This window comes from Culex quinquefasciatus, chromosome 1 (assembly GCF_015732765.1).
Source record: "Culex quinquefasciatus strain JHB chromosome 1, VPISU_Cqui_1.0_pri_paternal, whole genome shotgun sequence".
Taxonomy (NCBI): Eukaryota; Metazoa; Arthropoda; class Insecta; order Diptera; family Culicidae; genus Culex; species Culex quinquefasciatus.
The window spans coordinates 129866559-129879963 of NC_051861.1; the positions used below are offsets into that span (position 1 = coordinate 129866559).

Consider the following 13405-nt stretch of genomic DNA (forward strand, 5'->3'; position numbering starts at 1 on the left):
ATTTACCTTTTCGATGGAATTGTTTTCGTATTGTTTTCGTTACTGGCCAAATCGAGTGGGGTGGAGTGGAGAATCGTTTCAGCCCTAGTTGTTGTCCAGTGGAGCTTCCGAAAGAATATCTAATGAGGCTGAGACTTTGAGACTGGTGAAAAGGGAAGGAGATTTGAAAAGGATCTTAAAGGGCATGGAAATTTAGGAATCGAACTTTTCTGTAAAGATAATTTATATTTATTGTAATTATTATTCATTTTACTATAACGTTTTATATCAACTTTAATTTACAAGAATAATAAACATAATTCTGGGATAGCTAATTCAAATCTGGTTAGATTGGAATTCTTTAAAAATCGACAGAACGTGCTTCCTTATCTCTTTTTTTTCGCAAAAAATTATAAATAAATGCTTTGGGCATTACAATTCGTGCATGGTAATAATTTTTGTTGACATTTTTGTTTCGATAAGTTCGAAGAGTAACCTCCGAACTTTTGCACTCATTTTGCCTTTCTCCACATAATCTAGAACAGTTTTTCCCTCTTTGGTTTTTGCAGTCACATATGCTTCATTTTCTATTAATCTTCTCGCGACCGCTAAATTACCGCTTATTGCTGCCAGATGAAGTGGAGTTTCTCCTTTCGAATTTTGACTGTTAACGTTTGAGTCGAGATTTATTAAAATATTTGCAACGTCTTGAAGATTATTTTTTAATGCAACGTGTAAGGCAGTGTTGCCATTTTTGTCAGTGAGATGAATACAAGCTTGCTTAAATAACAACAATCGTGCCGCGAATGATTTTTTGGCTTCTAGTGCCAAATGAAGTGGTGTTTCTTTATTGGAGTTACATCGATTTATTTTACAACAGTGATTAATTAAAAGTGGAAAAATAGCTTCAAATTTCGAAGCATGATGTAAAGGGGAATTGCCTTCATTATCAAATTTTTCAACAATCGCGCCAGCTTCTATCAACAACTTAATAATGTTTGGTTTTGGAAAAGTATCATTCTGTACCAAATGAAGATGAAAAAGAGTTTTTCCTGTTTTTTCATCCTGGAAATTTACTTCAGCACCAACTTCAATCAATGACTTCAACACGTTTTCCTGGTTTTTCATAACAGATTCTCTTAACATTGTTTGTAAGAGTCGTAAATCGGGTTTTGCTGAATGTTCTTTTAAGATGGAAACAATGGCATGATGACCTTGTTCCAGTGCCAACATTAGTGGTGATTTTCCATTACTATTTTGTACATTGCTTTCAGCTCCTTTATTTATCAAGTATTCTACAATTTGTTTATGCCCTTCTCGAGCAGAAAAGTGTAAAGCTGTATTTTTTTCACTGTCTTCACTATTAACATTAACACTACTTTCAACGAGAATATTTACGGATCTCAGACACCCGAAAAATGCAGCATAAAAAAATAAAGAATTCTTGAAAACAATGTCACATTTGAACATGAAATGTTTTTCTAATAAACATAATAAGATATCAGGAGAATTTTCAAAAGATATCAAATCCAATGGAGTTTTTTTCGCTTTATTAGTTGCGTGAACATTTGCCTCACTTGAAACCAGCAGTTTAACGATTTCAGTGTTTACTTGTTTAACAGCCAAATGCAGTGCAGTGTTGCCATCTTTATCGGTCAAGTTTAAATTTATGTCTGTTTTAACCAGAAACTTTACAACATTGATCGACGAACTCAAAACAGCTATGTGTAGTGGACTTTGGCTTTCACTGTTTTGATGATTTATTAAATGAGAATTTGATCCAAGTTTTTTTTTCAATTTATAATATTTTATTTGACTATCTGTCAACTGACAAACATCATTCCAGAATTCAGATATTTCGTTTTTAGGACTTTTTGGAAGATGAATCATTTCCTTATATTTTCTCCAAAATTCTTTCTTTTTTAAACTGTTTTGCTTTGCTTTGCTGATTATTATTCGAAACGATAGTTTCAGAGGTTTTCTTGTATCAGAGGTTTTAGCGATTGATTCATCTGCATCTGATTTGCACGTGATTTTAGAGACCAAGTAATCACATATTTTCTGAATACTAGAAACCTTGGCTTGATTCAAAAGTGATTGGTCTTGGAAAACGTTATCGTCATCGCATGACCACAATAAAACAACTTGATGTAAATTTGACAAAAACATGAGTCGGTTCATGTCGTTTTTTGTTATACAATACATCAAACCGAAAAAAAAGTTTCGCATAATTTTATGCTTAATTAAAACTTCCAAAATTTCAGAAATGCAATAAATTATTGGTTTTTTTCCTACATACTCGAACAAAAATTTTGCTGCGAAATATTCTCGATATGATTTGTGAGTGAACTCAGGAGAACCTGACTGTATTTCAACTAAAAGTGATTGTTGTTCTTTTATGCTTCCTTCAACCGACCCAAACAATTTATTGGTTATGAAAGGAATCAACTCTATATCGTTTGCAAATAAATATTTTGCTGCAAATATTTGGTAATCGTTATCGATGGCCTTATGTGTGCTGTCAAAAAATGGGTCAAGCTCAGCATTGTTGTCCACTTTACACTTTTTATTAATTGCTATTTTTATACATTTTGAAGTAATGTTTTCAAACAAGACAACAACGTTAAATTCATTTTTTTTGAAGAAAGTTTCTACGGATTTTCTAAATTTACAATATTTTTTATATGATGCTGAGTAAATCTCGGTTACCATTTTAATCGTCAACGGTAGACTAGTAAATTGATTTGTATTGCAGTCGATATCGTTATTTATTTTCTGAATAAGTTTGTTTGAAAAATTTTCAAGTTTATCTTTATCATTTGAAATATCTTTCCAAACTTTTATGAAAAATTGTTTCTGTTCGTCTTCAGTGAATGCCTGTATTTCCAGAGGCTTCACACATAACTGATTTGTAAGCTTATCCAGCACATGGTTTCTACAGCTAACAACAATTTTAAGATTTTTTTTGGTTAAGAGAACTTTGATTAACTTAAGAATTTGATATTGGCTCGAAACACTCAACTCATCCAAAGCATCGATGAACAAATTGATTTTAGTTTTATCATCTTTTACAATAAGGTGAATGTTTTCAGGGGATAAAAAAGATTTGAAAACGTTTTTATTTGAAATATCTTCCAATTGTTCAACGCTCGGAATTGTCCCATGAAAATTACTTGAATAAAGTAAAAATACAGCAACATCAGAATACTTTCTTTGGACATTATATGCCAAATATTGCATCAGTGTACTTTTGCCCATGCCAGGTTCAGCCGTGACAGCATAAAATTGCTCTTCATTTTTGGGAAGTTGGTCAACCATGAAAACATCTTTTATACATTGGGGTTGGCATTTTAGCTGGCGATTTATATAATATCCTTCTATTTGTTCGAAACTAACACAAGATCGATTGGCACACTTTTCAACCTCATTACGTAATATTTTTTCTGCCTGTTTCAAATAAGTGTTACCATCGCAAAGCCTCAAAAAACTTTTATTATTTTGAACTGGCTTCTCCCAATTTATAAATTCTTTCTTAAAAGTACGAAAAAAGTTTCCAATTTGATCATTTGAAAACCTCCCAAAATCATCTGGCCGAATCCAATCGCGCATCCACAGTCGACTTTCTTCAGACATGAGCATTTCTAGTTCGTCCAAATCTGGTTGGGAATATGCCAGTATAAAATCTTTGAAAAACTCTTGAATGATTTCCTTGCTTGTATAAGATGGTATCTTTGTTTTTCTCTTTTTCTCTGGGGTCTCACATTGTTCGTTCCAAAATTTTAACACTTCTTCTGAATTGGATGAAACTGCACCGAGATCCTGATCAAACTTCTCCACCAGGTGATCAAACAAATCCTCATCTAGTTGGTTTTCAAGAAAGTTTTTCGAAAATGTTACCTCACTTTCGGTTGCATTAATGACTGGTAGCAAAAGTGCTTTACAGTTGGTAACTGAATTTTCAATTAATCCCTCTTTAAACATCGTGTGTATTGCATCAACTAATTCGTTAAAATCTTCATTAATTTTATCAAACATTTTACTCTCTAATCCTTTGAGTTGAATAAATTTTCCGCAATTGAATATTATAACCTTCTTAACTTCCCCTTCAAAAGTAAATTCTTCTTGTAGGCCAGCCTCTTCCCTGAATCCAATATTTGTGAACAGACAAAACCATTTTTTATGTTTTCCATGTTTCCAATTTTTCACCACTTTTTGATAACCTTCTATATATTGAAAAAGTGCAAACTCATTATCAGCCGATAATGATAATAGGGATTTTTTGGTTCGATCACTCTGATTTTTCCGTTTTTTGTGCTTGTTTTGAAATAACCACCACTGCCCAGGTTCCTCCAGGTGCAGAACAACGTCCTCAAATTTGATAAGATCTTTATGCTCAAAGGCTAATTCGAACGGTATATGTTTTCGCGAAGCTCGCTGAATCAGCATAAGCGCAAAAAGTCGTTGATACTCTTCACCGTCACCGCCAAGTCTACCGGCTGAAAAGCTTTGAGCGATGCTGTCCCCACTGATGGCCGAGGGTTGTGAATCCGTCATCCTTTTTTCGTCTTAAATGCCGACTGAAAAAGAAAATAATCCATCTTCATTTTTGAGCATTAATTATAATACAATCATTTACTTACATTTGTTCCAACTGGCTCACTGGGTCTTCAAAAAGATTTAAAATGTATGCGACTAAGTTAAAACAACTATATTAATTGAAAAAAAAAAAAACACATATAATAAAAAACTTTACAAAAATCTACACAATCCTGATAGACTCACAAAAGCAAAAAAAAAATTTATTCACCTTTTGGTGGTTGGTGCATTCCTCACATTCATAAAGTGAATTCACTACACAGTCTTGAAAAGTGTAAAAATAACACTTTATTTTTATCAAAATATCTGAGATCCAGCTTAAAAAAGTGTATATAAAAACACTAAAGTACTTATAACTTTTGATAGGTTTGTCAGATCCTCAATCTTTTGGGCTTTTTGGAAAGGTCTTTTTATTACCTATCCAACGATGGATCGCATGATCGATCCGGACAACTTTTTCATCAAAATATTTGAGATCCGGCCTCAAAAAAGTGTTGTGGTCAGATCTTCAATATTTTGAATGCATTGGAAAGGTCTTTCAAATACCTTTCTAACAATAAATAGCATGACAGGTTTTCTGACAAAAACCACCCTTTTTACAATCTTCCGAAGTTTAGCTAAAATCGTTTTTTAGCATAACTTTTGAAGTACTTGTCAAAACTTCATAATATTAACTATGGTCTTGTGGGACCCCAAGATGGATCGAATGAAACCAAAACGGTCCAAATCTGTTCAGCCAGTCCGGAGATAATCGTGAGCATATTTTTCGGTGCACGGACTTACAAACATACACACGCACAGACATTTGTTCAGAATTTGATTCTGAGTTGATAGGTATACGTGAAGGTGGGTCTACGAGGTCGAGTAAAGAAGTTCATTTTTTGAGTGATGTTATAGCCTTTCCTCATCGAGATGAAGAAGGCAAAACCAACCCATGACCCGTAGATTTATGATTTATGATTTATTTACGCTATAAACGATGTAAACAAGCACTGGATAAAAATACACTTAACTTATTCGATCGACCCGCTCGAATCAAATGAACGCACCTTCACACAGAGCGGCATGTTCTTATCGATCTGTTATTGCAGTTAATCTTCCCCACAGATGGCCATAAATCAGCCAAAATAATTGCAACTGGCTCAAATAAAAAAAATAAACAATAAGCGTCATTTCATTTCGTTCGGCCATCGCCATCGGTCCAACGTAGTGTCGATTGATGGCTAGCGTTGGAGCAACGAAAAAAAAAAAAAACAAAAAAAGTCAAGCAATTTCAGGTGACTGGATGCACCCCCTTACGTGAAGGGACTCCCACATCACGTAGTCACTGACTGCTGCTGGGTGAATCCAGCGTCTTGACGTGACGATTCTCTTTCGCTTTTTTGGCATGGCTTGCTTGATAATGCTGAGCATTGCCGTGCATCTTTTAGAGTGCAGATATTGCAAATTTGCTCTAGGTGTGTAGCTGAGTGCAAAGTTTATTTTTCTCGTAAGGCAATTCGTCGCTGTCATTTTTAAATTATTTACTCACCCTAAATCTCAAGTGGCTCACTAGGTCCTCAAAAAGTATTGAAAAAGCTGCCAAAATAAAAAAAAAACGCAAAGAAAACTTAGAAATATGCAAAATCTACAGAATATCGAAAAACTCACGAATAAAAAAATCAACCCACGATAGGTAGATTTTTACGAATGAATGCATTCTTTTTTGCGGTACAAGCCATCTCCCGCTCGAAATAATCAATGACTTTTATCAATGCATTTATCGATAGCGTTGGGTTGTGCTATATTATCTCTGCTCAATTGTTTCTTTTTTCAACAAAGTGACCATTTTGGTTCGCTTTTTGAATCAGCATAATTTTCGAAAAATTGAACTCGAAAAATATCTGGTTTTCTGAAAATATCAAATATTAATTTTAATTTTGCATTTGATTTTTTTAAGCATATGAAAATGTTTAAAAAAATGGATTGACCATCCCGAGCTATTTCTTATCTTATCGGAATTTCGTAAAAGTCGACAATAACACTAAGTATCAATGGCTGAACTGATAAGAAAGCTCATACTGTCGGCAGGTGATATTGTTGACGGTAATAAGAAAACTGGTGCCTTTAGTGATGAGATCTCAGTAGGCTTACTAATTGTATTTGTTCTATTTTTCTAGAAAAGTTTTCTCAAATTTCAATAAAATTTCTGAGATTCTCAGTGTCTCATTCGAGAAATGAAAACCCCCTTCTTTAAAAACACATTTTCCGTGATTTCCTTGTGACAATCAAGCCAACCAATCTGAGGCCGCGTCCCAGATTTGCTTTTAAAATTTATTATTTCCGCTCTGATTCCGAGCAGCTCAGGATTTAACCTTTTCCCGCCAGTGGGGTTTCACCTGTCGTGACGAGCGCTGAGAAAACGATCTTCCAGGAAGGAATTTCTTCTTGTTTTCTTCTTTTTAATGCCAAGTGTACTTATCACCCGTTTCACACAGGTGTAGGAGGGGAAAAGAGACAGATGAAATTGGAGATTCGCTTTTCCTTGCATTTTCTCTCTCTTTCTCGATCTTGACGGTAGAAAAAGATAAAGGTTGTACCCTTTTTTTGCAGGCACAATTCATGGTTTTAATTTGGGTAGCAAAAGGAAGGGGTAGAATCTGGGTAGAAAATAAGAAGCGTGCAATCTCAATTGTTAGTCTTTCGACCAAAAAAGACAGCGTCGGAAAATAAAAAACCCTGAGTAGGCTGTGATTTTTTCGCGGAAAGCGAAAACTGGGAAAAAGGGGTTCAGATTTTTATCTTTGAAGCTCAGGTGTTGCGTCGCGCAGTAGGCGTTGATGATGGCATCAAGTGAGAGGTGAATATTAACGCTGTCAGAATAATTTTATGGATTTTTGTTTTATAAGTGTGTCTTTTAGGAGGAGTAAAAATGTGGAATTATTCAATATTGCAATACTATAAAAATCATCCAGATTAAAAATGATTTAAATGTTTTTTTTTGCTTCAAGCCAGGATTAATAAGGTCAGCATTCAATGTAATCAATCATAACAATATGCATGTTAAATGGAAACTAAGCCCCAGGATAATTGCACTTGTTTTCATTCTGAACAGAGATCATTTTCCATAAAGGCACTAAAGAGCTCAGCAGATTATGATTTTATTTTTAATAACTCACATATAACTTTAACAAAACAATAACCACACACTAGAAAATTTGGAACATTACATTTGACGTAATACTTTATCAAACCGATTACCAAATCATGTAAACGCCTTTTCGATAGAAGATTAGGTTTATTTTAATGTAAATCGATCAAATTCCCTTGTTTATTCCTTTACATCTTTCGTACCCTAAAATTACATTAAAAATAACTTAACTTCACACCTAATTAGATGCACATATCTGGAGCATCAAATTTGATGTAATGTTACATCTAATAAAACCCAATATCACGCTCCTTAGCCACTACACTTTTGTCAGAATGGTGAAACGTCAAAATGTTAGCAAGAGTTCACGTCGCAACGGGAATCAATTTTTCGTTCAGATTTTTTTTGCAATTGTGACCGAAACCTACTACAGTTTAAGATAAAAACAAGCAAATCGCTCATAGAGGTGAGTTTAATCGATCTTGAGGTGATATGATTGAGGTGAACAGATTACTAATATGTTTTATCGATTTCCCTTCGCTTCTTAGATCGCGGACATGGAACGTGAGGGAAAATTTCGGTTCAAGCCAAGTTCAAGCCGCTGTTCCGATGAAGCTGGCTGGATACTTTCTGAAAAGTTTTCCACATACAAAGATGTTCCCGAAGTGAACCAAAACTGTCACCTGCTTGAGGGTTGGCCAACATGCTTCAAATGGCTAGTGGAACAAAAACAATAGCAGTGATTGAAATGAAACAATTTTGGTGATTATTCGTAGATGAAAACAGCAGGATAGACAAGTTTGTGTCATGAATAAACATTTTTGTAATTTATTAAGATGCGCTGAGTGATATTTGCAATAAAAACGTATTGTTTATAGAAAATTTAAACACGTGTTTTCTCGTCCAATAGGAATGACACGATTCCAATAAGAATTATGTCCGACCAATATTACGATTAATGTAATTTTACACGATCTTCGAAGCTCTTTGGAACGTGTAATATTACGTTCCATTTGACCCAGCTTTGCGTCTTATTTGATGCCCCAGTTATGTGCATCTAATTTGACCGAAAATTACACGCTTTTTTCGTAGAGTGCATTTCAAGCACTGATAGGCGCAATTATGAGATTCAATTCAAAATGCATTTGTAATCATCCGCAAAACAATCACAAAAAAAATCTCCATCCCACAATTTGCATTGCAAATCGCTTCCACTTCCAATCAGAGCTTGGTTTTAAACAATTTCTCTGGCATCACTGCTGCCACGTGTCACGCAATTTATTGACACAAATTAGCGCGCACCACGTGGTTGCAGCAGCACAAGATAAGCTCTCCAGTTCCGTGTTGCATCACCCACACACGAGTTGAACATCTGATTATGCAATCTGGAAACCATCGTCATCAGCATCAGTGGGAAGGACCAAAGCAGATCATTTCTGGTCAATTAATTATTATAATGATGCTTTATTGACCACCGCAGCTCGCAAAGTGGCCTGATTAGAATAAATTATAAATCGTTGGATGAGCCCACCGTGTGATTGGGATCGAAGGAGGCATTGCTGGGTTGGTGCAACAGGGGGGTGAATCAATCAATCACGCGTTGTCATGGGGATCGAGTTGGAAAATTGTGATTTTGATATTTATTGATAAATTCACAAAACATCATTCAGATATTTTGTTCAGATTTTGTATTGAATGTTGATATCTCAAGACTCTTAAATGAGTAATTTCAGATGAGCGTGTTGACCTGTGAGCAGTGCTGCCAGTTTAACTTTTGTAAATAAATAGAGCTAATTTTTCAGCCGCCGTTCTCGCGGAATTCCTCCCATTTTTCCCCATTAAACAAAACCACTTTCTAAACAATTTCACCCCGAACAAGTTTAGGCACGCGTAAAATTCCTCACCGAACTCTGAACTGGTGTCAGAAAATGTTTCAACTTCAAGCTCTAATGACACCGCCCAACCCCCAAAAACGCCATAATGAACCGCGTCGAGGCTTAATTTATCGACACAACATTCCAAAACTCGGAAAATGTTCGCCTGCTTCGATCCGGCTGCTCTGACAGTTCCGCTTCCATGCAGGGTCTACTCTGACAGTCTGTCAGGGATGGGGTGACGTAATTTGCATGTAATATTAGGTTTCACAATCTCTGCCCGTCTCTCTGTTGGCAAATTTTAACGACGGACGGAAAAGGGCTCAATCAGTGTCAGGGTGGCCAGGTTGGAACGTCCCTCTTATAGGTCAGGTCGTCCGTTCCAGCTGCGAAAAGAATTCGGAGCTTGGGATTGATTCTGGCGGAGCTTTCAAAAAAGGCTTATCAACCTAAAAAGTATTTTATTAAATTCTTATTTTTTCATCTTTTATTTTTAAATATCAAAATCATTTTCTACGAATCTGTCAATATTCACTCTAGAATTATGCAAACCAAATTGAGGCAATGAACATGATTTCAAACGTCCACGTTGGTGGCGCTGCTGTGCCCCCCGAGGACACAGCTCTACTTTGTTCCCTCGTCGAATAAATTTCGACCGCTAATTTTGCAAGTGAAGTTATTTCGGCACAATTTTCCCAACTCAACATATTGGAACGGGCCCCATTCTCATAAAAAATGAGCTGTCAAGTGCCGCCCACCACCAGCGATGATTGAGCGATGAATGAGAATAATTATGTTTCCTGGAGGTTTGAATTAAGCGTGTACCCACTTAGTGCAATTGAAATAATCAGCATTAGTTTGCAAGAGTGCTTCATTCGTGGGTTGGTCGATGTCATTTGCAAGTGCACTCGATTTCATTCCGTCGAAGCAGGCCAAACCCAACCCTCAATCCAGCGTCCGTCCATGGTCCCAGCATGCCATGGACAGAGAACCAACGAGTGCATCGCAGCAGCTCTGATGATTGATGGTGCACCCAGTAAGGTCTGACGTTTGCTTGCTTTGATGCTGGGTTTTTTCTACTTTCGTTTGCACTCGATATAATTTTAATAGGGTTTGCATTAATCGAGCTTGTAGTGCTAATCTAGGGCAACTAATCGGATTAGATGGATGAGTTGGGCTCTTGCTGAGAGGTATTCTTGATTTGCAAAAGCATGAAATTGATGCGATGACTTTTTTCAGTGTATGAAGTGGCACTCTCAAAAGAATTTAAACTCTTTTTTTTTGCTGAAAATCAAATTCTTTTTAAACTAGCAACTCCAAACAAACGAAATTTTCAAGGAAAATTGAATGAAGTTATGTAGGCTGTACACGTTATATCCCAAATCTCCAGCTAATGGGATAAATTTTCACTATTTACAAGCAACTTTCTCCCGTTAAAATTGCATTTTCTCCTCTCCAGCTCTCAGATAACACAATAAACTTTAACGGAATTCAGCGCAAGTTAAGCTGAAAAATTCACATACTTACAAAACCCTCCAGGGATGTTCTTCATCATAGCGGTGATGCCACCATTTTCCATGGAAAATGCCCATCAAAAAAGGCACAGCCTGCTACTGCTGCACACTGAAAAAAGAAGACAGACTACATCGCACACAATGCATAACGTAATTTATGTACTTTTTCCTTATTTTTCTCATTTTTACTCCCTTCATTACTTCCCTCATGAAGAACCAACTACTTCAGCCTTCTTCAACAGAAACTAGCTAGTTGGTTGTGTAGTGTAATGTTATAAAGTGAGTGTGGCAACAAAGGAGCTTTTCCTCCCTTTTTCCGACCTCGAAGAAGACGAGCTCAGACTGACGTTCGTGCATGCAAAGATGGCGGAAGTTTTCATTTAATTTAATGAATAGAAAATATTTCTCCAGCTGCTGCTGCTGCACAGGGCAGGCTGGCAGCACTTGAAGCTTGCTTGCTGGGTTAAGTTTGATTCAATTTCTCACAGGATGGTTCCACTTGAGAGAGGCAGCATAATTTGTTATGCAATGTAAACAAAGTTCGTTGCATGGAGTAAAGGAAAGCTTGAAGGAATTTTACTTCAGAAAAATGTTATCAGAAAGAAAAACACGGTGATCAGGGGCATCAAAAGCTTCTTCAACTCAAAACTGCGTAGATTTATGTTATCGTGTAAGAATTTGACAGCTCACGCCATGCTAAGCAGTGTTGCTAAATTTGCAAATGCAAAATATCTATGGCAAATAAATTTATACACGAATGCCTTCAAATTGTGTAGGAGCGGCCGTGGCTGACTGGTTACGGTGTTCGCTTTGTAAGCGAATGGTTCTGGGTTCGATGCCCATCTGCTCCCAATGAGAAAGTTAAGAACACATAAATTTGAAATGATGAATATGAACGAAAAATCAAAGTCGCTCGAGGCGGGGTTCGATCCCCCGTCCTTTGGATTGGTAAGCAAAAATGCTAACCACTAGGCCATGACGACTTGGTGAGCGTGGACTGGAATTAGGAATACTGTTACAGAGAGCGAGTTGTGGCGCTTTAACCACGGCAAATAGTGTCCAGGGCATTCGTGGAAATACAATGTCCCATCCCAGAGGGTCCCGGAGTACCAAACCTTCTTAGCATGGTGCTCCCAACGAATACAACCAAATCTCGAAGCGTATGGTGGTGTGTCCCCCACGCTTCTTCCTCCCCTGTCGATTCAGAATTGTGTTGTTGTTCGAACACTCAGTGCTCAAACTCAACCCAATTACGAGTCATCTCTGCGATACGGCTTTACGCAGTAGGCCTGGCCGCTTTAACGCTTGTGATGTTTCAATGCATTCCGATGCAATGGCGCACTACAAATGTTAATAAATGACAAGAAGAGTGCTAGGCGTCATCTAACCTAAGGCACTCTCCAGGATCCCTTCGAAAGATTGGCTGCGCTAGGGTCTGATTAGATTAGATTAGATTAGACACGAATGCCTTCAAATTGCAATATAATTCACTCACAACAATCCTCTCAGTCTGCAACAAAATAGCAATTAATTTGACCACACATTAATTTATGGGTTCTCGGGAAATTGGGCAAATTAAATTCGACCACGAAAATATTATTAATGCTACTTTGTTACCTCATTTCACTTTACCCGGTACACAACTTTGCATGACTTGCTCCCAGTGGACTATTTCATGTTTTTCATATTATCGACCACAATTATTTAATGGTCATTATTCACAGCGTGTTTTTGCACACAGCAAAACCGAGAACAATAAATTTCGGTGTGTTCCGTACCCACACAAACATAAACCAAATGAAACAATTTTAAATATTTTATGTTTTGTGAAAAAACTATTAACTAAATCTCAAATTATGCAACTTTTAAGTTTTATGAAAACTAAAGCTATTTTTATTATTTAACTGAAAAATAAAAGTTTGTTTTTCCAGCTTAACAGTTAGTCCCTTTGGAAATGTCACCTGGTTAAACCACATCGCAGCAAGCCATTGAACTGGAAAATTATGAACAGCACCGAAGAAAAAGTTTTCCGTAAAACGTGTCAGCTCACCAAACTAAAATGGAGCAAATTTTGTGTGCACATGTGCGTTTCAGGAGGTGAACACACTGAAAGCTAACGACACCATGTTTTTTCCCCAAGAGTCAGCAGCTTCTGTGATGTTGTGGTTTTATTCCTCAGGGTGTTGTAAACAAACTGTTAACATAGATGTTTAGATCACAACATTATCTACCTTTTTGAAAATCAACAATTTGATCAAAAAGCTTATTTTTTTTTAATATTCGGCAAATCATCAAATTTATCCTTTCAATAT

The 13405-nt window shown here is 36.5% G+C and overlaps 1 protein-coding gene across 3 annotated transcripts; it reads right to left on the minus strand.

Moving 5' to 3' along the window:
• Positions 1-221: 221 nt before the first annotated feature.
• Positions 222-6283, minus strand: LOC6038182. 3 transcript variants are annotated; one of them, XM_038249419.1, is made up of 4 exons: positions 6226-6283; positions 6107-6153; positions 4620-4644; positions 222-4556 (listed from the first exon to the last, which is right to left on the minus strand). In XM_038249419.1, exon 4 carries the CDS (start codon positions 4531-4533, stop codon positions 412-414), a length of 4122 nt encoding a protein of 1373 aa, XP_038105347.1. In that variant the 5' UTR covers positions 4534-4556; positions 4620-4644; positions 6107-6153; positions 6226-6283; the 3' UTR covers positions 222-411. The 3 variants fall into 3 exon arrangements, with proteins under 3 accessions (XP_038105347.1, XP_038105345.1, XP_038105346.1); XM_038249417.1 differs by having other exon boundaries at positions 4620-4671; XM_038249418.1 differs by having other exon boundaries at positions 4620-4685.
• Between the last annotated feature and the right edge of the window lie 7122 nt (positions 6284-13405).

Excerpts from the sequence above, each read along its gene's own strand:
- LOC6038182 (XM_038249419.1), bottom strand. The coding sequence starts at position 4,533 with ATGACGGATTCACAACCCTCGGCCATCAGTGGGGACAGCATCGCTCAA.